General features: G+C 44.5%; 1 protein-coding gene across 5 annotated transcripts in view; it reads left to right on the top strand.

The window, feature by feature from the left end:
- SPG11 (SPG11 vesicle trafficking associated, spatacsin) overlaps positions 1-25,356 on the top strand; it is a 101,313-nt gene extending 75,957 nt beyond the window's left edge. Inside the window, exons 29-40 of one of the 5 annotated variants that reach the window (XM_008963800.4) lie at positions 2,231-2,445; positions 3,662-4,262; positions 13,007-13,146; positions 14,303-14,501; positions 15,218-15,355; positions 17,386-17,519; positions 18,544-18,651; positions 20,460-20,628; positions 21,747-21,835; positions 22,043-22,198; positions 23,351-23,502; positions 24,751-25,356. In XM_008963800.4, coding sequence (XP_008962048.4) covers positions 2,231-2,445; positions 3,662-4,262; positions 13,007-13,146; positions 14,303-14,501; positions 15,218-15,355; positions 17,386-17,519; positions 18,544-18,651; positions 20,460-20,628; positions 21,747-21,835; positions 22,043-22,198; positions 23,351-23,502; positions 24,751-24,931 — 2,282 coding nt within the window. In that variant the 3' untranslated portion in view covers positions 24,932-25,356. Of the gene's footprint in view, positions 1-2,230; positions 2,446-3,517; positions 4,263-13,006; positions 13,147-14,302; positions 14,502-15,217; positions 15,356-17,385; positions 17,520-18,543; positions 18,652-20,459; positions 20,889-21,746; positions 21,836-22,042; positions 22,199-22,431; positions 22,524-23,350; positions 23,503-24,750 lie in introns of those variants that run through there. The other 4 variants (XM_003811382.5, XM_014341482.4, XM_008963799.4 and 1 more) reach the window with 4 other exon arrangements.
- Positions 25,357-25,705: the final 349 nt, after the last annotated feature.

Raw genomic sequence — 25,705 nt, 5'->3', positions numbered from 1 at the left:
ACAGAACACTGACAGAATCCTGAGCTCAGAGCCAGTTGTTGCAGGCTGTGGATCTGATGACTAAAAGGAAAAAGAGGTGTTTCCAAAATGTAGTGGATATAAGATGGCACTTACCAGTTACTGTGCAGACCAAATGATAAGTCCTTTTAACATATATAGGTGTTTTCATTGATCTGTAGTAATAATTTTTTTCAAAAATGAATTTCCTGTTGTTTGCCATAATCTATCTTTGAATAATTATAAGAATTGACTACATTGTTAAACATGACTATAATAGTTTTATTCTATAATTTTTTATATTTTTAGAAATTGTGTTAACTATGTGTGCGTATTTAACATTTATTTGCTTAGAGAACAGGAATACGTTTTTTGTTTTTTTTTTTTTTTTTTGAGACAGTCTGGCTCTGTTGCCCAAGCTGCAGTGCAGTGGCACGTTCTCAGCTCACTGCAACTGCAACCTCTGCCTCCCAGGCTCAAGCGATCCTCCCACCTCAACCTCCTGAATAGCTGGAATTACAGGCACACACCACCACACCTGGCTAATTTTTGTATCTTTTATTAGAAATGGGGTTTTGCCATGTTGCCCAGGCTAGTCCCAAGCTCCTGAGCTCAAGCACTCCTCCCGCCTTGGCCTCCCATAGTGCTGGGATTACAAGCATGAACCACTGTGCCCAGCCAGGAATATGTTCTGTAAAAATGTGTTTTATATGATTGTGCAGGGTGTCTTACTGTCCCCAGAACTACCTGAATCAGACTGCTGCCCAGCAGGTGGCATTGGAAATAACCTCCTGTGGAATGTTTCTCATGCCCCTCTCTTATGGTAGGACACACATAGACTCTACTTAGACTGTTTGGGAAAGGGAGCAAACTCAGCCACATAAATTGTTGGCAGAGAATTCTTTGTTTTTGTTTAATAGAGAGAAAGGTCTTACCATGTTGCACAGGCTGGTCTTGAACTCCTGGCCTCAAGCGATCCCTCTTGCCTTGGTCTCCCAAAGTTCTGGGATTATAGGCGTGAGCCACTGCACCTGGCCAAGAATTCTTAGTGTTACTAATACTTTCCAAGGGACATCAGGAGGAGCTCAGTTAGGTCTCCCTGGGTTAAGTAGATAAATTTTAGAGGTGCAAGTGATGCTTCATTCTGAATACAGTGTGCCACATTAGAGCCTAGGCTATTGGCCAGCTGGAGATTTAACTGTCCTACAAGTTCTCTGTCTTGATCCACATGATTCCTGCATTGAATGAACAAATGACCACTAAATCAGACAAATTTGATCAAGGTAGGAGATAAATCCAGAAAGAGAGAGACCAGTCTGAATGACTAAAATCTTCCTACTGTGTTTCTACTACATTGAAGGCCACCAACCTCTGCCCTGTATATAAAGCCAGATGTGTAGATTGAGTTCATGTGCTAATCTCTAACAGTTTTTTTTTTCTTTTTGAGACAGAGTCTCACTCTATTGCCCAGGCTGGAGTACAATGGCACCATCTCAGCTCACTTCAACCTCCACCTCCCAGGTTCAAGTGATTATCCTGCCTCAGCCTCTGGAGTAGCTGGGATTACAGGCGTGTGCCACCACACGCCTGGCTAATTTTTGTATTTTTAGTAGAGACGGGGTTTCACCATATTGGCCAGGCTGGTCTTTCCTGACCTCAAGTGATCCACCCACCTTGGCCTCCCAAACTGCTGGGATTACAGGCGTGAGCCACTGCGCCTAGCCATTAATCTGTAACACTTCTTACTATATGACAAGCAAGTTCAGTCAGACTTTACCACTAACAATTTTGCAGGACCACTTTTTTTGGTATACAGCTACCTTATGGCTTCCTCTGCTAGTCAACCAGAGTAGAAAAATAGCTTTTTTTGGCCGGGCATGGTCGAGAGCAGCCTGGACAACATGGTGAAATCCCATCTCTACTAAAAGTACAAAAACTAGCCAGGTGTGGTGGTGTACACCTGTAGTCCCCACTACTCAGGAGGCCAAGGCAGGAGGATCCCTTGAACCCAGGAGGTGCAGGTTGCAGCGAGTGGAGATCACACCACTGCATTCCAGCCTAGGTGACAGTGAGACTCCATCTCAAAAAAAAAAAAAAAAACAGCTTTTTATTTTCCCTTTAACCACATTACTATGTTAAACACGTATATTTTCCCCCTGATATGTATTACTCTTGAAATGCTGTAGTGGCGTTTTATTGACTAAATGTTTATATCCTCTTCTTTTTGGCACAGGTCCAGATGTGAAAAAGCTTTGCGTCCTTTGCCAGATTTTGAAGGATACATCCATAGCCATTAATCATACAATTATTACCAGCTACAGCATTGAGAATCTTCAGCATGAATGTAGATCTATTTTGGAAAGACTGCAGACAGATGGACAATTCGCTTTGGCCAGGAGGGTAGCAGAATTAGCTGAGTTACCTGTGGACAACTTGGTTATTAAAGAGGTATCATCGGTCTTTTTTTTTTTTTTTTTAAGATACGGGGTCTTGCTCTGTCACCCAGGCTGGAGTGCAGTGGCGCGATCTCCGCTCGCCGCAAGCTCCGCCTCTCGGGTTCATGCCATTCTCCTGCCTCAGCCTCCCGAGTAGCTGGGACTACAGGCGCCCACCACCATGCCCGGCTGATTTTTTTTTTTTTTTTTTTTGTATTTTTAGTAGAGATGGGGATTCACTGTGTTAGCCAGGATGGTCTTGATCTGACCTCGTGATCCGCCCGCCTCTGCCTCCCAAAGTGCTGGGATTACAGGCGTGAGCCACCACGCCCGGCCTCATTGGTCTTTTTAAGTTATTTAAAATCTTAGCTTTTAAAATCAGCATTAAACAGTAAATCAAATGAGATGTATAATTTATAGGAGATAAGACTTTTTTTTTTACTTTTGACACACACATTACTTTCAGAAATGGATGAGCCTACAATTCCCATGATTGAGAAATGTGTGCTGCAAATGTAACATTAGTTTGTAGGATATGCTACAACTATTTTCCTTTGAATAGAATTAAATATAAGGGGGCTTCCACTTAAACCCCATTCCATGAGATCAATCAAGAATTGTTTTTCATACCATAACTTTCCAGATAAAATATCTAGGGTCATCTGTAGCCAAATCTCTGTTCTCTGATTTGATTTGGTTTTAACAAGTATGATAAGGCCAGGTGCAGTGGCTCATGCCTATAATCCCAGCACTTTGGGAGGGCAAGGCAGAAGGATTGCTTGAGCCCAGGAGTTTAAGACCAGCCTGGGCAACATAGGGAGACCCTGTCTCTACAAAAAATTAAAAATTAGCCAGGCATGATGGCACACACCTGTGGTCCCAGCTACCTGGGAGGCTGAGGTGGGAGGATCTCTTGGGTCCAGCAGGTTGAGGCTGCAGTGTGCTGTGATCGCCACCACTGCTCTCCAGCCTGGGTGACAGACTGAGACCCTGTCCAAACAAGTATGATATACTTAGGGAACATTAGCATTTATGATACTTTTTTATCCAAGAAAGGCTAAAATCTGCTTTGTTAAATTTCACAGATAACACAGGAAATGCAGACCCTAAAACACATTGAACAGTGGTCACTAAAACAAACAAGAATTGACTTCTGGAAAAAATGCCATGAGAATTTTAAGAAAAATTCAATTTCAAGCAAAGCAGCTTCTTCCTTTTTCTCAACCCAGGCCCATGTGGCATGTGAGCACCCAACTGGATGGAGCAGCATGGAGGAGCGCCATCTGCTGCTCACCTTGGCAGGGCACTGGCTTGCCCAGGAGGACGTGGTGCCCTTGGACAAGCTGGAGGAGCTGGAGAAGCAGATCTGGCTGTGCCGCATCACCCAGCACACTCTTGGAAGAAATCAGAAGGAAACAGAGCCCAGATTTTCTCGACAGATCTCAACTAGTGGTGAACTTTCCTTTGATAGTTTAGCCAGTGAGTTTTCCTTCTCCAAGTTGGCTGCTCTGAACACATCAAAATACTTAGAACTTAACAGCCTTCCATCCAAAGAGACATGCGAGAATAGATTGGATTGGAAAGAGCAGGAGTCACTAAACTTTTTGATTGGGCGCCTACTGGATGATGGCTGTGTGCATGAAGCAAGTAGAGTATGCCGGTATTTTCATTTTTATAATCCAGATGTCGCCTTGGTATTGCACTGCAGAGCACTGGCCTCAGGGGAAGCTAGTATGGAGGATCTGCACCCAGAGATCCATGCTCTCCTACAAAGTGCTGAGCTGCTTGAGGAAGAAGCACCCGACATTCCCCTAAGGAGAGTCCACAGCAGTAAGTGAAGGAGATCAGATGGCCCAGAGTCTTAAATGGCACTGTTAGCACTGTCTCCAAGAAGGAAGGGACCCTTGTGGCAGAATAGTTCTACCAAGTTAAGGGGACAACAACTTTTTTCAAGGTAATCTGTAGACGAGCCAATTAACTAGGCAATGAAATAGAAAGATCTATGTCTTTTAAACTAGCTATGTTTCAAAGTTAAAGGGAATCTATCTGATTTGTAGCTAGTTCACTGAAATTTATTCTACATATTCTATACATCTGTAAATTTAATCGTTTCCAGTCTTACATTGATAGTATATAGAAATATGGCTTTTTGTTTTTCTTTTTGGTTTTTTGTTTTTTTGTTTTTTGAGATGGTGTTTCATTCTTGTCGCCCAGGCTGGAGTGCAATGGTGTGGTCTCAGCTCACTGCAACCTCCGCCTCCCAGGTTCAAGTGATTCTCCTGCCTTAGCTTCCCAGGTAGCTGGGATTACTGGCTAATTTTTGTATTAGTAGAGACCGGGTTTCACCATATTGGCCAGGCTGGTCTCGAACTCCTGACCTCAGGCGATTCGTCCACCTCGGCCTCCCAAAGTGCCGAGATTATAGGGCGTGAGCCACCGCACCCGGCCAGAAATCTGTTTTTTATGTTACCTTTATATGACTTTGTTAAACTTGCTTATTCTAGGAGATTTCTTGTAGATTCCTCAAGATTTTCTACATAGACATTCATGTCATCTGCAAATAGAGAGAGTTGTATTTCTGCCTTTCCAATCTGTATGCCTTTTATTTCTTGTTCTTGCTTTATTGCACTGACTAGGCCTTTCAGTACTGTGTTGGATAGGGGTGGCGAGAGTGGACATCCGTACCTTTTTACTGACCTTAAAGGGAAATTATTTGATCTTTCATCATTAAGTATGGTATTAGCTGTAGGTTTTTGAAGACAGGCTTTATCATGTTGAAAAAGTTCCCTTCTATTCCTGGTTTGCTGAGAATTTTTATCATAAATCAGTTTGAATTTTGTCATGTTATTGCTGTATCTGTTAATCTGATCATGTTTTTTTTTTTTCGTTAGACTATTAATGTAGTAGATTACATTAGTTGATTTTTTAATATTGGACCAGCCTTGAATTCCCCATTTACATAAATCCAATTTGGGCCTGGTGCGTTATTCTTTTTGATTTTTTGCTGGAATCAATTTGCTGTTTTGTTAAAGATTTTTACATTTATGTTCATGAGGAATGTTATTCTGTAATTTTCTTTATTGTACTGTTTTTGTTTTTGAGATGGAGTCTCCCTCTGTCGCCCAGGCCAGAGTGTGGTGGCACAATCTCAGATCACTGCAACCTCTGCCTTTCAGGTTCAAGTGATTCGCCTGCCTCAGCCTCCCGAATAGCTGGGGTTACAGGCGTGTACCAGCACGCTTGGCTACTTTTTGTATTTTTAGTAGAGATGGGGTTTCACTATATTGGCCAGGCTGGTCTTGAACTCCTTACCTCAAGTGATCCGCCCATCTTGGTCTCCCAAAGTGCTGTGATTACCGGCTTGAGCCACCGTGCCCGGCCTTTTTTTGTACTGTTTGGTTTTTGTATCAAGGTAATGTTGGTTTCATGAGTTAGAAAGTACTCCCTCCTCTTTTATTTTCTGGAAAACATTGTGTAGAACTGGTGTTATTTCTTCCTTAAATGCTTAGTAGAATTTACCAGTAAAACTATCTAAGACTGGAGATTTCCATTTTGGAAGATTTTAAACCACAAATTCAATTTCTTAAATAATTACAGGACTATTCAGGTTATCTTTCTTATCTTGGGTGAGTTTTAGCATTTTGTGATTTTCAAGGGAAACTTTTTCTTCTGCTTTTTGGGTTATTTGAACATTTTTTAGTCTTCCATTTTAATTTATTGTGATTTTGACTCTGCATCTTTGTATAGTTTAATTTTTTTTTTAGAGATGACAGTGTACATCCTTAACTTTCCACAGTATACTTAGAATCAATATTTTACCACCTCAGCTGGAATGTAGGAGGAATCTTACCACCATTTTAGGTCACTTTATTCTTCTCCCTTTACATCCTACTTGTCTTTTATTACTTCTGCATACATCGAAAACCTCATTAAACAATGAGGTTTTTGCTCTTAGCCAAAAAATATATTTTAATAAACCCGCCTCGGCCTCCCAAAGTGCTGGGATTACAGGCGTGAGCCACCACGCCCAGCCTTTTTTTTTTTTTTTAATAATCAGTTTTTCATCATCTGAGAATGTCTCTATTTTACTTTCATTCCTAAAGGATGTTTTGCTGGATATAGAAAATTAGTTATTTTCAGGCCAGGTGCAGTGGCTCACACCTGTAATTCCAGCACTTTGGGAGGCTGAGGCAGGCAGATCAGTTGAGCTCAGGAGTTCAAGACCAGCCTGGGCAACATGGCAAAACCCCGTCACTACAAAAAATACAAAAATTAGCCAGGTGTGGTGGCACATGCCTGTGGTCCCAGCTACTTGAGGGGCTAAGGCACGAGGATCGCTTGAGCCCAGGAGGATAAGGCTGCAGTGAGCCATGTTCATGCCACTGCACTCCAGCCTGGGCAACAAAGTAAGAACCTGTCTCAAAAAATAAATAAGAAAATTAGTTATTTTCTTTCAGCGCTTGAAAATGTTGTTCACTTCCTTTTCGCCTCCATGGTGTCTGATGAAAAATCTGCAGTCAGTTGAATCATTGTTCATCTATATAAACAGTGCCTATTTCTCTGGTTGCTCTCGATGTTTTTTTTTCTGTTGTTGGTCTTCAGCAGTTTGATTATATTGTGACTGGATATGTATTTCTTTGGCTTTATTCTATTTGGGGTTTACTGAGCTTCTTGAATATGTAGGTTTATGTGTTTCACCAAACTTGGGTACTGATCAGCCATAATTTTGTCAAATATTTTCTCAGCACCATACCCTACCTACTCTCTTTCTGGAACTTCAAGTACATGAATATATAATTTTTGTTATTATCTCTTAAGTCCTTGAAGTTTTGTTCAGTTTTTGTTTGTTTGTTTTTGAGACGGAGTCTCGCTTTGTCACCAGGCTGGAGTGCAGTGGCGCAATCTCGGCTTACTGCAACCTCTGCCTCCCAGGTTCAAGTGATTCTCCTGCTTCAGCCTCCCAAGTAGCTGGGACTACAGGCATGCATCACCACACCCAGCTAATTTTTGTATTTTGTATTTTGTATTTTTAGTACAGACAAGGTTTCACCATGTTGGCCAGGATGGCCTCGATCTCTTGACCTCGTGATCTGCCCGCGTCGGCCTCCCAAAGTGCTGGGATTACAGGCGTGAGCCTCTGTGCCTGGCCAGTTCAGTTTTTTTTAAACTTTTTTTCTCTCTGTTGTTTAGATTGGATAATTTCTGTTATTGAATTTTATTTCTATGATTTTAAAATTTCAGTTACAGCCATGCGTTAACAATGAGGATACATTCTGAGAAATGCATTGTTGGGTGATTTCATCACTGTGCAAACATCTTAGAGCACACTTATACAAACCTAGGTGGTATAGACTTCTACACACCTATACTACATGGTATATAGCCTACCGATCCTGGGCTACAAGCCAGTACAGCATGCTACTGTACTGTAGTTGATTATAACACAATGGTAAGTATTTGTGTATCTAGACATATCTAAACATAGAAAAGGTACAGTAAAAAATATGATATAAAGATTTTTTAGCTTCAGGAAATAAACAATTGGAGATTTTCATTTAAAAAAATTTTTTAAATGGTACAATTTGTAAAGGGCTCTTAACGTTAATGGAGCTTGCAGGACTAGAAGTTGCTCTGGTTGTCACTAAGTGGTAAGTAAATGTGAAAACTTAGGACATTACATTACTGTAGACTTTAGAAATGCTGTACATTTAGGCTACACTAAATTTATTTAAAAATTAAGTAATTGTGCTATGTCACAATGACTATGATGTCACTAGGTGATAGGAATTTTTCAGCTCTATTATAATCTTACAGGATCCTCGTATATGCAGTCCGTTGTTGATGGAAACATGGTTATACAGCACGTAACTGCATTTTTCAGTTCTAAAATTTTCATTTTATTCTTCATATCTGTTTCTTTGCTGAGACTTTCCATTTTTCTGTTTGTCTCAAGACCATTCAGAATTGCTTATTGGAACATTTGTATTATAGCTGCTTTAAATTCTTTGTCAGATGATTTTAACATTTGCATCATTTTAATGCTAGCTAGCGTCTCATCTTTTCTCATGTGAGTTGAAATCTTCCTGCTTTTTCTTTTTTTTTTTTTTTTTTTTTTTGAGACGGAGTCTCACTCTATCGCCCATGCTAGAGTGCAGTGGTGTGACCTCGGCTCACTGCAGCCTCTGCCTCCTGGGTTCGAGCAATTCTCCTGTCTCAGCCTCCCGAGTAGCTGGGACTAGCGCCACCACGCCCAGCTATTTTTGTGTGTTTGTGTATTTTTAGTAGAGATGGGGTTTCGCCATGTTGGCCAGGCTGCTCTCAAACGCCTGACTGTAGGTGATCCACCCACCTCGGCCTCCCAAAGTGCTGAGATTACAGGCGTGAGCCACCACGCCCAGCCCCTCTTCCTGCTTTTTCTTATGCTGAGTAATCTGGGGTTGCATCTGGACATTTTGGGTTTTTTTGTTTTCTTGTTTTTGTTTTTTGAGATGGAGTCTCACTCTGTCACCCAGGCTGGAGTGCAGTGGTGCAATCTCAGCTCACTGCAACCTCGGCCGCCCAGGTTCAAGAGATTCTCGTGTCTCAGCCTCCCAAGTAGCTGGGATTACAGGTGTGCACCACCACACCTGGCTAATTATTTTGTATTTTTAGTAGAGACAGGGTTTCGCCATGTTGGCCAGGCTGGTCTCGAACTCCTGACCTCAGGTGATCCACCCACCTTGGCCTCCCAAAGTGTTGGGATTACAGGCATGAGCCGCCACGACTGGCTGCATCTGGACATTTTGAATAGTGTATTATTAAAATACACTATTTGAGACTGTGGATCTTATTTAAATCCTATGAAGGATGTTGATATTTTTTAGCAGACAGTTGACCTGGTTAGGTTCAAGCTGAAGTTCCAAACCACTGCCTGTGCATTGTGGTTTTAACATCAGTTCATTTTCCTTTGCGGTAGTATTCAGATCTGTCCTGTGTGTGCACGCCACCTAGTGGTCAATCTGTGACCTTGGTAGTGATCTGTGCTAGTTAGGATCAAGGCCATACATGTGTAGTCCAGGAGTGAGCCCTGTAGTTCATAAAAATGTATTGAGTTGCTTTCCTGGGGCTCTCCCAGCTAGTTTTTTCCCTGAGGCTTCTCTTTTCAGTTATTTGGCCAAAAGCTGAAGGTTTAGTTACCCCCACTCTGTCTTGCACTACCCTGACTATTCCTACACCCAGGGCCAGGTGACAGGAGGGTAATGCAAAAGCAACAGGGGTCTACTCCGCCCTCCTGAGACCAGAGCGCCCCTGCTCAGAAAAGGAGGCTCCTCTGGCCAGGCACGGTGGCTCACGCCTGTAATCCCAGCACTTTGGGAGGCCGAGGTGGGCGGATCATGAGGTCAGATCAAGACCATCCTGGCTAACACAGTGAAACCCCATCTCTACTAAAAATACAAAAAAAAAAAAAAAAAAAATAGCCAGGCGTGGTGGCGGGCGCCTATAGTCCCAGCTCCTCGGGAGGCTGAGGCAGGAGAATGGTGTGAACCCGGGAGGTGGAGCTTGTAGTGAGCCGAGATCACGCCAATGCACTCCAGCCTGGGCGACAGAGCGAGACTCCGTCTCAAAAAAAAAAAAAAAGAAAGAAAGAAAAGAAGGCTCCCCTTTCTGAGAGCCTTGGCTCTTGCCTGCTGTCACTGCAGCCTCTCCCACCACTGCCAGTGGCTTGCTTGGGAGCCAGGACAAGGAAGAACAGGAATTAGGAGTTCCCCTTCCCACTCTTCAAACTGGTACTAGAGAGCTTCTGGAATTCACACTCTCTCGCACTCACACTTCACCTCAGCCCTTAGTTCTTAGGTTTTAGTCAGCACTGCATTCAGGCCAGAGCTTGTTAGAGGGGGGATAATGATAATTCTGGTCATCTTCAGTTTGCCTGCTACTTTTTACTTTTCCAGAGTCCTTGTATGCCACATGTATTATGTCCAGGTTTTGTATTGAATTCAGTGGGAAAGACACAGTAGATTGAGCTTATTATAACCAACTTACCTAGAATTGGAACTCTCAGTGAAGGATTTAAGCAGGGGAATAGCATGGTCTGAGTTGCATTTTATTTTATTTTATTTTTTTATCTTTAAGAGTTTTTGTTTTGTTTTTTTTTGAGATAGGGCCTCACTCTGTTGCCCAGGCTGGAGTGCAGTGGTGCAAACATGGCTCACTGCAGACTCAACCTCCAGGGCTCAAGCAGTCCTCCTGCCTCAGCCTCCTAAGTAGCTGGAACTACAGGTGCACACTACCATCCCCAGCTAATTTTTAAATTTTTTGTAGCAGTGGGGGCTCACTGTGTTGCCCAGGCTGGCCTCAAACTCCTAGGCTCCAGGGATCCTCCCACCTTAGCCTTCCAAAATGATGGGATTACAGGCATGAGCCACCACCTCTGGCCTACAGCACTTTTTAATAATATTTTAAAATAAAAATTGTGCTTAGTGTAGCAAATCACATAACAGAAATGCATAAAGTAAAAAGTCAGTTCAGACTGGGCACAGTGGCTCATGCCTGTAATCCCAGCACTTTGGGAGGCCAAGGTGGGCAGATCACCTGAGGTCAGGAGTTCAAGACCAGCCTGGCCAACATGGTGAAACTTCATATCTACTAAAAATACAAAAAATTAGCTGGGTGTGGTGGTGCACACCCGTAATCCCAGCTACACTGGAGTCTGAGGCAGGAGAATCGCTTGAACTCAGGAGGCAGAGGTTGTAGTGAACCGAGATGGTGCCACTGCACTCTAGCCTGGGTGACAGAGTGAGACTTCATCACACACAAAAAAAGCCAATTCAACACTACCCCCACAAAATTCCCCAGAATAATACTTGCTTGGTATGCATTTTCTACTTGTAAGCAACACAATATTTATTTTTTACAAAAAATGAGATTACATCATATTGATCTACATTTTTGTCCTCTCAGTACATATAGATAGACCCCCTTCTTTCTCTTTTTTTTTTGAGACAGAGTCTCGCTCTGTCGCCCAGGCTGGAGTGCAGTGGCGCGATCTCCACTCACTGCAAGCTCCACCTCCCGGGTTCACGCCATTCTCCTGCCTCAGCCTCCCGAGTAGCTGGGACTACAGGCACCCGCCACCACGTCCAGCTAATTTTTTGTAGTTTTAGTAGAGACGGGGTTTCACCGTGTTAGCCAGGATGGTCTCGATCTCCTGACCTTGTGATCCGCCCACCTCAGCCTCCCAAAGTGCTGGGGTTACAGGCATGAGCCACCACACCTGGCCTGACCCCCTTCTTTCTAATGGCTGCAGAGTATTCCACTGTACAGATGTACTAAGCTTGAATAATGCTTTATTGATATACATTTAAATTTTTCTGTTTTGTTTTACAAAGTGTGATATAAATATTCCTTACTTTTTTTTCCTAATAGAAACCCTTTATCAAATTAATATCTTCTCCTATTTTAAGCTAAGAGCTTTTTTTTTTTTTTTTTTTTTTTTTTGAGATGGAGTTTCATTCTTGTTGCCCAGGCTGGAGTGCAATGGCACAATCTCGGCTCACTGCAACCTCCGCCTCCCGGGTTCAAGCAATTCTCCTGCCTCAGCCTCCTGAGTAGCTGGGATTACAGGCATGCGCCACCACACCCAGCTAATTTTAAATTTTTAGTAGAAACAGGGTTTCTCATGTTGGTCAGGCTGGTCTCGAACTCCTGACCTCAAGTGATCCACCCACCTCAGCCTCCCAAAGTGCTGGGATTATAGGCGTGAGCCACCGCACCCGTCCAAGAGCTTCGTTTTAAAAAAAATCAGGAATAGATTTTAATTTTACTATAAATTAAAGCATATTTGCAGGTGGGTGCAGTGGCCCATGCCTGTAATCCCAGCACTTTTGGAAGTCGAGGCGAATGGATCAGTTGAGGCCAGGAGTTTGAGACCAGCCTGATCAACATGGCAAAACTTCATCTCAACTAAAAATGCAAAAATTAGCCAGGTGTGGTGGTGCACACCTGTAATCCCAGCTACTCGAGAGGCTGAGGCACGAGAATCTATTGAGCCCTGGAGGCAGAGGTTGCAGTGAGCTGAGATCGCACCACTGCACTCCAGCCTGGGTGACAGAGCGAGACTCCATCTCAAAAAAAAAAAAAAAAGTATGTTGGAGACCGACTGGGGGTGAGGGGCTGGCAGCAGGAGACAGATAACAGCTCCTCAGAATGCAGAGTGATGAAGGCTGGAACTAAGGCCACAACTGGAGAGATGTTATGGAGAGAGTCAGCTATACTTGGTGACTTATTTGATACAGGAGGGAGGACATATAGAGAAGACTCTGGCAAGCATCTTTGGTGCTGATCTCTAGAGCACTCATTAGGTGGCCTTGATCTTTGTAGCATATGAGGTCTTTGAAGTATCCCAGGGTGGGATTTCCTGGAAGAAGGCAATGAAAGAAGTTGAGGTGGGGCCCTGTCAACAGTGGTCCTATCCCCAGTCAGAGTAATGGGAGTGCAATGCAGGGAGCTTCAAGCAGAGAGGTAGAGCCATAGAGAGCTAGGGAGAGGCCAGAACCTCCCAGCTTAGAGCCCCTCAGACTTGTATTTGCTTCCAGCTTCAAGTCTGGATAGTCAGAAGTTTGTGACAGTGCCCTCCAGTGATGAAGTGGTAACTAACCTGGAAGTGCTGACAAGCAAATGCCTCCATGGGAAGAACTACTGTCGACAGGTCCTCTGTCTGTATGATCTTGCCAAGGTATGTGCCAAGGGGTGGGGCTCCTCTTTCTGAGAGGGAGGGAAATGAGAAGTTTGAGGTTGATTTTGGACATTGCCAAGTCAGCCTTTTAGATGATAATCATGACCTGGGAGTAGAGCTCTTATCAGGATGTTGGCCCTCATAATTTTATCTTTGGGGAATGGTGGGGAGGACACCAGGCCAGGTGCCAGGGCGATCTGACTCCTGGCTGCAGCTCAGCAAACCAGAAAGCTAGGGCTGTGGGCCCCTGTTTCGTCATCTATAAATGATGATCTGACCATGAGGGTCTCTTCTAGACTCAATATCTTGGGTTTTGCATTATGATTGTGTGGAGCATTCCATATGGAATGTGATGACTATAAAGACAAGAGCCAGAGGAAGCAGAAATCGTCTGTACCTTTGTGCTGCTTGGGAGAGAAAAACAGTAGACTGGAAGTAGAAGAGCACAAGAGAAATAAAGCCAAACCCTAAAGCCCTCGTCTTGGAGAAGACTCAAAGACTTCTTTGGAAATTGAGGGTTTTGCTGCTGCTCTGGGAATAATAAAGGCTCTCGTATTTTAGTCGGTGTTCTTACATTTCATAATACTTTTAAAAATCAGGCCGGGCATGGTGGCTCATGCCTATAATCCCAGCAATTCGGGAGGCCGAGGCGGGTGGATTACTTGAGGGCAGGAGTTTGAGACCAGCCTGACCAACATGGAGAAACCCCATCTCTACCAAAAATACTAAAATTAGCTTGGTGTGGTGGCACATGCCTGTAACCCCAGCTGCTCAAGAGGCTGAGGCAGGAGAATTGCTTGAACCCAGTAGGCAGCGGTTGTGGTGAGCCAAGATTGCGCCATTGCACTTCAGCCTGGGCAACAAGAGTGAAACTCTGCCACCCCCCCCAACCCTGCCGCCAAAAAAATAAGTGTCCAACAAGAGAAAAACCTGATGCTTTCTGAATACAAGCCTTTCTTTTACCTGGATTTGGCTTTGGTGAAATGATAGAAAGGGTTAGAAAACAGTACTTGCTTTTTCTAAGGTTCCTGCTGAGGGTGAGGAGTCTGTAAGCTCAGAATACAGTAGAGTCTGTCCACATCAGATTTCAGAAAGGGCTCTTTTGCTTTTTCCTGGCTTCTAAAAGTGGCCTTGACTGGCTTTGTCTTTCTCTCAGGAGTTGGGCTGTTCCTACACAGATGTTGCTGCTCAGGATGGTGAAGCCATGCTCCGGGAAATCTTGGCCTCTCAGCAGCCTGACCGATGCAAACGAGCCCAGGCCTTCATCAGCACACAGGGCCTTAAGCCAGATACTGTGGCTGAACTCGTGGCAGAAGAGGTGACACGGGAGCTGCTTACTTCATCACAGGGAACAGGTGCCCTACCCCCCGGGGATTCCCAACCTCTCTGACAGCATTCTCTAGCTCCCAGTGTTAAGGATTTGGATGTTGTGCTTATATACATCCTGTATGTGGTTCTCTCAAGTTTCTGGATTGCAGTATTTTGTTTAAATAAAACAAAATACATGCTTTATTTTTTACAAAATACATGTACAAAATACATGCTGTTGCTTTTTATTGTTTTATGATTACACTGGGAGTAGCTGTGGCTTTCTGAGCTAAAGAACTGTCCTGGCTGGGCGTGGTGGCTCACGCCTGTAATCCCAGCACTTTGGGAGGCCAAGGCTGGCAGATCACGAGGTCAGGAGATAGAGACCATCCTGGCTAACACAGTGAAACCCACCTCTACTAAAAATACAAAAAAGTAGCCGGGCGTGTTGGTGGGCACCTGTAGTCCCAGCTACTCGGGAGGCTGAGGCAGGAGAATCGTTTGAACCTGGGAGGCTGAGGTTGCAGTGAGCCAAGATCACCCCACTGCACTCCAGCCTGGATGACAGAGCGAGACTCCATCTCAAAAAAAAAAAAAAAAAAAGAACTCCTGTCCTATAAAATGACCAATAGGCCAAGGGTTTCGAGCTCAGCAAGCGGAGAGCTGCAGAGCTCCATAAGCATTACCTCCTGGTGCCTAAGCCTGGGCAGAGTGGGCCTCTCTTAGATAAAACCAGCACCTGTCTTCACACCTCTCTGTATAGGACATAAGCAGATGTTCAACCCAACAGAGGAAAGCCAGACATTTCTTCAGCTGACCACTCTGTGTCAAGACCGCACATTGGTAGGCATGAAGTTGTTGGATAAGATTTCCTCCGTTCCCCATGGGGAACTGTCTTGCAGTAAGTTATTGACCTTTTTCTTACATATTTTGGCCCTAAACAGGTCTCAAAAGGTCTCCCAGTCTCTCCAAAACTTGATTTGGGTCCCGTTCCTGCTCTGGATGCCTAGCCCTCCAGCAGGAGTTATAAGTTCTTGGTAGAAAGCCTTAACTTCACTGAAGAAAATTTAGAAATTATGGATGAGTACCCCCAAATTTAAAATCATACAAAAAGGTAACCTTTACTCAACATACTTATTTCACTCTTATATTGCCCTGCAAAGAGAACGTTATTGTCCCCTAGAAGGGAGACAAACTTTACCTTAGGAAAGCTGATTACATCTGTTAAGTGGCAGAGCTGGTATTTGAACCCAGTCCATGGATTCAAAGCCTGTTTATTTTCCATAATGTCTGACTCATTATAGGCCTTCATTAGAATGTGTGATAAGTTCTATTTTTTTAAAAATGACATACTCTGTATAGTTTATAATTTTTTTACTTTATGAATATGCTGTCATTAACATTTTTCATGGCATTGAATATTCTTCTATATAACTTCTAATGGTTACACAGATTTCTTATATATAATGAAAAACTGTATATTAGAATGGGGAACAGTGGCCCACGCCTGTAATCCCAATGCTTTTGAGAGGCCAAGGCAGAGGATAATTAGAGACTAGGAGTCTGAGACCAATCTGGGGAACATAGTGAGACCCTGTCTCTAAAAATATTTTTAAAAACTTAGCGGGGCATGGTGGTGCACACCTGTAGTCCCAGCTACTTGAGAGGCTGAGGTGGGAGGATCCCTTGAGCCCAGGAGTTGGAGATTGCAATGAGCTGTGATTGCAACACTGAACTCTAGCCTGGAGAACAGAGTAAGATCCATCTCTAAAAGAAATTTAAGGCCGGGCACGGTGGCTCAAGCCTGTAATCCCAGCACTTTTGGGAGGCCGAGGCGGGCGGATCATGAGGTCAGGAGATCGAGATCATCCTGGCTAACACGGTGAAACCCCGTCTCTACTAAAAATACAAAAAATTAGCCGGGCATGGTTGCAGGTGCCTGTAGTCGCAGGTGCCTGTAGTCCCAGCTACTCGGGAGGCTGAAGCAGGAGAATGGCCTGAACCCGGGAGGTGGAGCTTGCAGTGAGTGGAGATGGCGCCGCTGCACTCCAGCCTGGGCAACAGAGCGAGCCTCCATCTCAAAAAAAAAAAAAAAAAAGAAACTTAAATAAAAATAGGCTTCTCTATCTCTTCTCGGTCCAGTTCAACAGTATTTACTGAGTGCCAACTTTGTGCCAGACACTATAAGCATCTAGGATATGGTGTATAAGCAATTCCTGGAGCTCAGACTAGGGTCTTAATACACAGTAAGAGCCAGAATGATGGGGTCAAGATAGAGTTCTGGACAAAATGTCCAAACGAAGGCCTGAAGGATTCATTGTCAGGGATGCTTAGGAGTCAGTAGGACTGGAGAGGGCCCTGCAGATGCAAAAGCCCAGAGGCTACAGCATGTTTTAAGGATGGAGAACCTTCTTCAGTCCTCACATTGCAGGTGTTTTTCCCAGTTTGCCTTTTCATTGTGCTTACAGTGATTGTAGTATTTTTAAATCTGTACATGTCAGACTTTCACTACTCTAGAAAGCCAGAACACCAAATGGCACTTGATTAGGCCCTGAGACCTTTTGCTGGGATACAAGCAGAGAATGCCCTTGGATTCATGTTGGCAGGAACTCCATCAGTTTGTCTGCAGAAAGTTTCTCCATGTTTAGAAGGCGAGGGTGCTGTGTTCTCATTTTGGGGGCCTTTTGGGGAAACAGTCACTACATGATTATCTTTGAGGATTGTGCCATGACTGAGAGAATGATTTGGATGTCATCAAGGGGCTGTCTCAAAGCTACAGCTGCTAAGTTCAGGGACTTCGGAGGGCTGATGGGACGGCCCTCTCCAGACAGGCCCCTTCTCCACCAGGCCCTTTTTCCCCCCTGCCAGGCAGAGGTTGACAGTGGGCAGCCAGGGTTCATAATCTTATCTTACCAGTACCCACCCTCCCAGCCACAGAGCTCCTGATCCTGGCCCATCATTGCTTCACCCTGACGTGCCACATGGAGGGCATCATCCGAGTCCTACAGGCCGCCCAGATGCTCACAGATAACCACCTGGCCCCCAGTGAGGAGTATGGGCTGGTGGTAAGTAGCCCCCTCAACCCCAGTCTCCATCCTGTGGAAACCTTTGAGAGTAGTAGAAGGGGTGGGAGCCAGCCCAGAGCTGATGTAGTCGTAGGGAGTTCTGCCCATCTGGATACCGCTACCTACTTGAGAGTTGGCTGGGCAGCCCAACCCTCTGCTCCAAGTTATCATTTCTGTCAGAATCAGAGGTTGCTCCAAAGGAGCAAAAGGGAGAAGATCCCTCCCAGGTTCCAGGGCCATCCCACCCCCTAGTCAGGGCAGTTAACTTTTCTAGATAGAGGGCTAAGACAGCTGCATTTTTCCCCAAAACAAGGTTTGGACCTTCCCCCCATCTCTGAATTGAAGTAAGTCGGCAACTCAGTTCCCATGTGCCTCCCTAAATTCTCTGGGCTTGAAACTGACCTGAGTGGCTGAGCAAGCCACTGGGCCACTGTCGTGAGTAGTGGTGAAAAGAGGAAGAGTGCCTGCCCAGGAGAATGGCACTTTAGCACTTGAGAGTCACATTTAAGGACAGCAAAGCTGTTCATGGTGGCTCATGCCTGTAATCCCAGCACTTTGGGAGGCTGAGGCAGGCGGATTGCCTGAGGTCAGGAGTTGGAGACCACCCTGACTAACATGGTGAAACCCTGTCTCTTTACAAAAATTAGCCAGGCATGGTGGCACATGCCTATAATCCCAGCTACTCGGGAGGCTGAGGCAGGAGAATTGCTTGAACCCGGGAGGCAGAGGTTGCAGTGAGCCGAGGTCGTGCCACTACACTCCAGCCTGGGTGACAGAGCAAGACTCCATCTCAAAAAAAAAAAAAAAAAAAGAACAGCCAGTGGTGGCCCAGTGACTGACATTTCTGAATCCTCCAGAGGCCCCCTGTTGGGTACATGGGAGGGAGCTAAGCATGGTAGCCTGGAAACTAGCCCTTCTCCTCCTGGAGCTTGGCATCTGAAAGCAACCACTGATGGTAGTTGTCTGGCTCAGAGAACTCCAGACTCCAGGTGATGCTGATGCGAGCTGTCCTCCCACTTCACAGGTACGGCTCCTCACTGGCATTGGAAGGTACAACGAGATGACATACATATTTGATTTGCTGCATAAAAAGCACTACTTTGAAGTGCTAATGAGGAAGAAGTTGGATCCGGTAGGTGCAAAGTAATGAGCTCCAGGATGGGGTGTACTGCTGATAATTCAGGAGCCTCAGCTTTTCTCAGGAATAATCTCAGTCAGGGTAGACTCTTGGGAAAATGGAGGGAAGGAATTAGGGACCTCCCCAAGACATACACTGTCACCAGTGGCTTCAGATTCTGGTTCAGATCAGTCCGTGAATATGCTGATGCCATATATTTTTTTTTTCTTCTTCTTTTTTTTTTTTTTTGAGACGGAGTTTTGCTCTTGTTTCTCAGGCTGGAGTGCAAATGGCGTGATCTCGGCACAACATCCGCCCCCCAGGTTCAAGTGATTCTCCTGTCTCAGCCTCCCAAGTAGCTGGGATTACAGGCATGCACCACCACGCCCGGCTAATTTTTGTTTTTAGTAGAGACAGGGTTTATCCATGTTGGTCAGGCTAGTCTTGAACTCCCGACCTCAGGTGATCCACCCATCTCAGCCTCCCAAAATGCTGGGATTACAGGCATGAGCCACCGTGCCCGGCCGATGCAAAATACTGAAGAAAATAAGTTTGTCCTCCTCCACCTCAGCCTCTGTCTCCTGCCTCTACTGTCTTAAATGCCTTCTCTGGCAGGGGCAAAAACCCTGAGCCAGGCTGAAAGTGGATTGTCTAGCTCTGAGGTTGTTTGAGGGCTTTTAGAGTGGAGAGTTTTCAGGAGACTGTGAAAAATTGTGCTGCTAAGAGCCAGGTTGGGAATCAAACACAAAAGTTTAGACCAAAAAGCTGTGGAGCCATTTATGATGATGAACAGGAAGGCGGCTTGGAAGCAAAGGCCTGACTTGGTTAAGTCTTGGGCTCTGCAAGCCCGTGTGTCCTCAGTGTCCTCTGTGACACCAAGCATACCCCTCACAGTACCTGTTTCCAGATCATTTGGATGATTCATTGCTTCTGCTCATTTCACCTTTGGCTTCTGGGAACATGGGCCCAGCCAGGCAGGATTAAGAGAGAAAGCAGAAAAAAATCTCTCTTTAATATTGGGCCAATTTCAGGACAGACCAATCTAGTCATCAAGTGAGGAGCAAGTCCTGGACATAGGTGCATCTTCAAGATCCCCCAAGGGTTTTTAAAACTGTTTTTGAGGCAGTTTTCCTTCTGCATTTAAATATTTTAATAACTTTTTCCTGATTACAAAAGTAATGCATATTCCAGGTAAGACACTTGGAAAACAGAACAGCACAGAAAAAGCCCTCAGTGTCTATCCATCTGGAGACAGTCACTAACAATTTGGTATAGGCCTTCTTTGCACATGTACCTGAAAACATCTATATATAATTATTTTAATAAAACTTATACAGTGAAGAGATGAAATATCCTGCTTTTCTCACTTAACAAAGTATATCATGACTATTTCCCAAATCAACAAATCATCCTCCTACATAAGTTTTAATGGCTACATGGTATTCTCTTCCCCTTATTTTGGACATCTGGATTGTTTCTCATTGTTTGCTATTAAATATCCCTGTTACATTCATCTTAGCACTTTTCTCTGCTTATCTCTTTAGGGATAGATTCCTAGAAATGGAATTGTTAGATCAGCTTATGCGGGTGTATTTTTAAGGTTTCTCCCTTTAGAAAAAGTTTTGCCTTTCACACTTCCAACAGGAAAGCACACATGCCTGTTTCCTCATACTTGGGACAGCATAAAACTTGTATTTATTCTCATTTTTGCTCCTCTTCCTTTTTCTTGGGAGTTTTTAAGGAATGCAGAACAAGGTGACTCAGCTAGTCCTGTCTGCCTTGCAGTCCCTGACACCTTGCTTTTTCCCTTTTATTCTGGGCAGAGTGGTACCCTGAAAACAGCCCTGCTGGACTACATCAAACGCTGCCGTCCTGGAGACAGTGAAAAGCACAATATGATTGCCCTGTGCTTCAGCATGTGCCGGGAGATTGGCGAGAACCACGAGGCAGCTGCCCGCATCCAACTGAAATTGATTGAGTCTCAGCCCTGGGGTGAGTGAGGTCACAGCCGCACTACCAGAACAGTGCTGCTAGCTAGGTAAAATTCCTTTTTTTTTTTTTCTTTTTGAGACAGAGTCTCACTCTGTCCCCAGGCTGGAGTGCAGTGGCACGATCTCAGCTCCCTGCAACCTCCGCCTCCCAGGTTCAAGTGATTCTCCCGCCTCAGCCTCCCAAGTAGCTGGGATTACAAGCACCTGCCACCACACCCGGCTAATTTTTTGTATTTTTAATAGAGATGGGGTTTGACTATGTTGGCCAGGCTGGTCTTGAACTCCTGACCTGGTGAACCGCCCACCTCGGCCTCCCAAAGTGCTGGGATTACAGGTGTGAGCCACCATGCCCGGCCCTGGATAAACTTCTTACAGCAAAGGACAAGAGCCCATGAGATGGGCTATTAGAATCTTGAGGTAGGTGGCCCGGCACAGTGGCTCATGCCTGTAATCCTAGCACTTTGGGAGGCCAAGGCAGGTGGATTGCCTGAGCTCAGGAGTTCAACACCAGCCTGGGCAACATGGTGCAATCCTGTCTCTACTGAAATACAAAAAAAAAATAGCCAGGTGTGGCGGCATGCGCCTGTAATCCCAACTACTTGGGAGGCTGAAGCAGGTGGATCACTTGGACCCGGGAGGCGGAGGTTGCAGTGAGCCAAGATCGCGCCATTGCACTCCAGCGTAGGTGACAGAGTGTGACTCCATCTCAAAAAAAGAATCTTGAGGTGGATATGTCGCTCAGCAGGACCCCCACTTGGGCAGACAGATGGAATGGAGACTTTGAAGGCATTTGCAATTTAGGATTGTACTCTTGGATCTATAGCCTATATATCCAGGGTATCATCCACCAGGAACCAACATGCACGGTGATACCATGTAAGCCTTCCTTGATGTTTTGGAGAAATGGGGCATTAGAAGGGGCACTGAATCCTACTGCGGAGTGAAGTTACAATAAGCGTATGCATTTCTGGCCCAATAACCTTTATCTGAGTGAGGTGTTCCTGCCTGCCTGTGAACATGGCTGGGATGTTTCTATTCTAGCCACCATCACGATGAGTGGGATGAGAACAGTCAGCTTTGGGAGTCAGACTCCGCAAATCTTCTTTATTTCCCCTACAGAGGACAGCCTCAAGGATGGGCACCAGCTGAAACAACTGCTGCTGAAGGCCCTGACTCTGATGTTGGATGCAGCAGAGAGTTACGCCAAGGTAACCCAAAGGCTTTTTTCAGACTGGCCTTGGGACTTGCTGTCTGCAGTAAAATTATTTTCTTTTGTCCTTGGGCTCTTTCCAGGTGAAGCGGGAGGGCATCATAGGCCAACCAGGAACAGAAGGGGTGAATACCGTTGTGAGGGTTCACACGGGAGGTGACAACTAGGTCTTTCTCTACTGTGCCTCTCTACCCTTGTTCCTCAGGACTCCTGTGTGCGACAGGCCCAGCACTGTCAGCGGCTCACCAAGTTGATAACTCTGCAGATTCACTTTCTGAACACTGGCCAGAACACAATGCTCATCAACTTGGGCCGCCACAAGCTGATGGACTGTATTCTGGCCCTACCTCGGTTCTACCAGGTGAGCAAGAAAGCAAACTGTAGCCAGCACTGCTAGCATCCTCTCTCCTTCTGTCCCACTCATGGAACCCAGAGGTAAGGCAGGGCTAGTGACAGAACCAGGACAGTCCAGTTCTGATTTAACTCTCTGATACCAACATAAAACGGCAATTTGATGTATTTCTCTCTAGTATATTGTTGGGCAGAGGTTAGAGAATGGTAAGACAGTGCTGTCTCCCTTTCCTGTGCTATTAGGCCAGCAGAGAGGCAGACACCTTTGGCCCTTTAACCCCAGGCTGCAGACTGGTACTGGCCCATGGCCTGCTAGGAACCAGGCCGCACAGCAGGTGAGCACCGGGCAAGCAAGCATTACTGCCTGCACACCACCTCCTGTCAGATCAGTGACAGGACTATATTTTTATAGGAGCATGAACCCTGTTGTGAACTGCACATGCAAGGGCTTCTTATGAAAATCTAATGCCTGATGATCTGAGGTGGAACATTTTCATCCCGAAACCATCCCCTCCCAGTCTGTGGAAAAATTGTCCTCCAGGGAACCTGTCACTGATGCCAAAAAGGTTGGGGACCACTGCCTTAAGACAGTTGAGGTTCAGAGTAATACTCTTGCTAGTGGTCCTGCAAGAACCTCCTAGCCCCAGCAGTTACAGAATGGCACACTCAGGTTAGTACAGCAAGTCAGGGAGATTGGTTCTAGCCCTTTAAAGAAGTGGATTATCAGGGAATCAGCCCTTTCACTGTTCCTCATACTGCTAATGGGAATAATATATTCTTAGCAGTTTCAATTCATTGTGAGGAAGATTAAAAACACTGAAAGAAGCTAGGCATGGTGGCATATGCCTGTAGTCCCAGATATGCAGGAGGCTGAGGCGGGAGGATCTTGAGCCCAGGAATTTCTGGTCCAGCCTGGGCAACATAGTGAGACCCTGTCTTTTTTAAAAAAGGGTTTAAGATAATTTGGGGATTTATGAGAGGGAAAATGCCAAACACACACCTGACTTTTCACCACCTCTGATACATAGAGCCTTTTAACATAATTGGTAATGATCATATTCACTACATGAGTGAGTATACAGTATTGTTTTCTACAACAGTTTGTTTTTGATTTTACATCAGATGGGCTCTGATGGTGTCCTTCTTCACCTCTCCTTTTAAGGCTTCTATTGTGGCTGAGGCCTATGATTTTGTTCCAGATTGGGCTGAAATTTTATACCAGCAAGTGATTCTTAAAGGAGACTTTAATTACTTGGAAGAATTTAAGCAGCAAAGGTTATTAAAGTCCAGTATATTTGAAGAGATTTCCAAAAAGTAAGTATTAAAAGTTGACTGTAAACATTGCTCCTTGCCTCTGCTTTGAGGTGAGACAAGTGTAAGAATTTTATGGCTAAGTACACCATGCCTTTAGATTACCTCTACTTAAAATGGCAAAGCAGTATCAAGAATCCTTAGAAGGAAGTCTTTTAACAGATTTATGCAAAGAGATCAACAAGAACAGTTTGCTCATAGTGCTTTGTACTTTAAAATGGGAGGATAGCTACTCAGTGCCAAAAACCTAAAACACTGGCCAGGCCCAGTGGCTCATGCCTGTAATCCCAGCACTATGGGAGGCCGAGGTGGGAGGATCACTTGAGGTCAGGAGTTTGAGACCAGCCTTGCCAACATGGTGAAACCCTGTCTCTACTAAAAATACAAAAATTAGCTGGGTGTGGTAGCTGGCACCTGTAGTCCCAGCTACTCGGGAGGCTGAGGCAGGAGAATCACTTGAACCTGGGGACAGAGGCTGCAGTAAGCTGAGATCGTGCCACTATACTCCAGCCTGGCAACAGAGTGTGACTCTTGTCTCAAAAAAAGAAACGAAAAACACTAAAACATCAGAGGTGCCTTTTGGAGTACTAAACTTACTCTATAAGGTAAGCATTAACATACTCATTTTTAAAGAAATATTTTATCAAGCACCCCTAATACTAGTCTGAGATAACCCAGACTCCAGCACCCTCTGCTCTATAGGTAATAGTAAGTGGTACTTCAGAGCTGACAGCCCTCACTCAAAATACAGTATCCTAAGGTGGGCACAGTGGTGCACACTTGTAGTCCTAGTTACTCGGGAGGCTGCAAGAGAAGCAGCTGAGCCCAGGAGTTCACACTCTGAAAAGCCACTGTACTCCAGCCTGGGCAACACAGTGAGACCTCCATCTTTTATTTAAAAGAGAAAAAAAAGGGCAGCCACAGAGACTCACGCCAGTAATCCCAGCACTTTGGGAGGCCAAGGCAGGCAGGTAACTTGAGGCCCGGAGTTCAACACCAGCCTAGCCAACATAGCAGAACGCTGTCTCTACTAAAATTACAAAAATTAGCCAGGGTGGTGACACACTCATGTAATCCCACCTACTCGGGAGGCTGAAGCACAAGAATCACTTGAACCCAGCAGGTGGAGGTTGCAGTGAGCCAAGACTGCTCCTCTGCACTCCAGCCTGGGCAACAGAGTAAGACTGTCTCAAACAAAACAAAACAAAAAAAAACAGTATCTTAACCTGTACATTATGTTTCTTTATCTAGATATAAACAACATCAGCCTACTGACATGGTCATGGAAAACCTGAAGAAATTACTCACATATTGTGAAGATGTTTACCTGTATTACAAGCTGGCATACGAACACAAGTTTTATGAAATTGTAAATGTGCTTCTGAAGGACCCTCAGACAGGTTGCTGTCTAAAGGACATGCTAGCAGGTTAGATGATTTCATAGGTGTCTGTTTTCTTGTACTGTTAGCAGATTCTGACAGATGTGATGAGAAGAAGAATGCATTGGAGATCTTTGCTAAAGTTGAACAATCCCGGTACTGTACCATATCAGTCCTTTGTGGGTAGTAGGTAGCAAGTAAGAAACTTTTCAGGAGGAAATTCCTATTTAAAATAGTTTGATTTTAGATGATTGTTCATCCACACCATTTTATATAGATACTAGTATTAAGATCAAAAGCTTCCTCTTCCTCAGGACAGCTTCTACTTTAGATGATCCAATAATGATTAAAGAATACCTGTACCTGCAGATTCCAGTTTCAAAGAAATTTAATTATTATTTACACAGTTAAGGAACAGGTGATACGTTTTCATTTGTTAGAAACTGATCTTTCTGTAATAAAATAGATTTTCAATTCAGTGTATGTCATTATTACTGCTAAGGAAATCTTAGCCCTTGTCTGCCTTAAAGGAATCTTTATTTAATTTACTGTAATTATTGCTGTGTAGTCACTACTTTTTGTTAATTCCTCAAATCACTTAGATGGTCTTGTTTTCCACTTAGTAGGTATACAGAGCTTTGACGTTCCTATTTCCTATATAAGAGAAATTTAAAACATTTTTTGTTCTTTCTGTCTTAGGGGAATAAAAAAACACTAACCACACATTTGGTTAAACTGCTTAGGAGAAGACATAATAAAGATTCCCCAATCTATACTTAACAGCCATAAACCTGAGTTACAGGCTCAGTTACTCCAAATAAATAGTT

Source organism: Pan paniscus, chromosome 16 (assembly GCF_029289425.2).
Source record: "Pan paniscus chromosome 16, NHGRI_mPanPan1-v2.0_pri, whole genome shotgun sequence".
In the NCBI taxonomy this organism is placed as follows: domain Eukaryota; kingdom Metazoa; phylum Chordata; class Mammalia; order Primates; family Hominidae; genus Pan; species Pan paniscus.
Note: the sequence above shows the minus strand (reverse complement) of the source record. Positions and strands in the feature narration are given on the sequence as shown.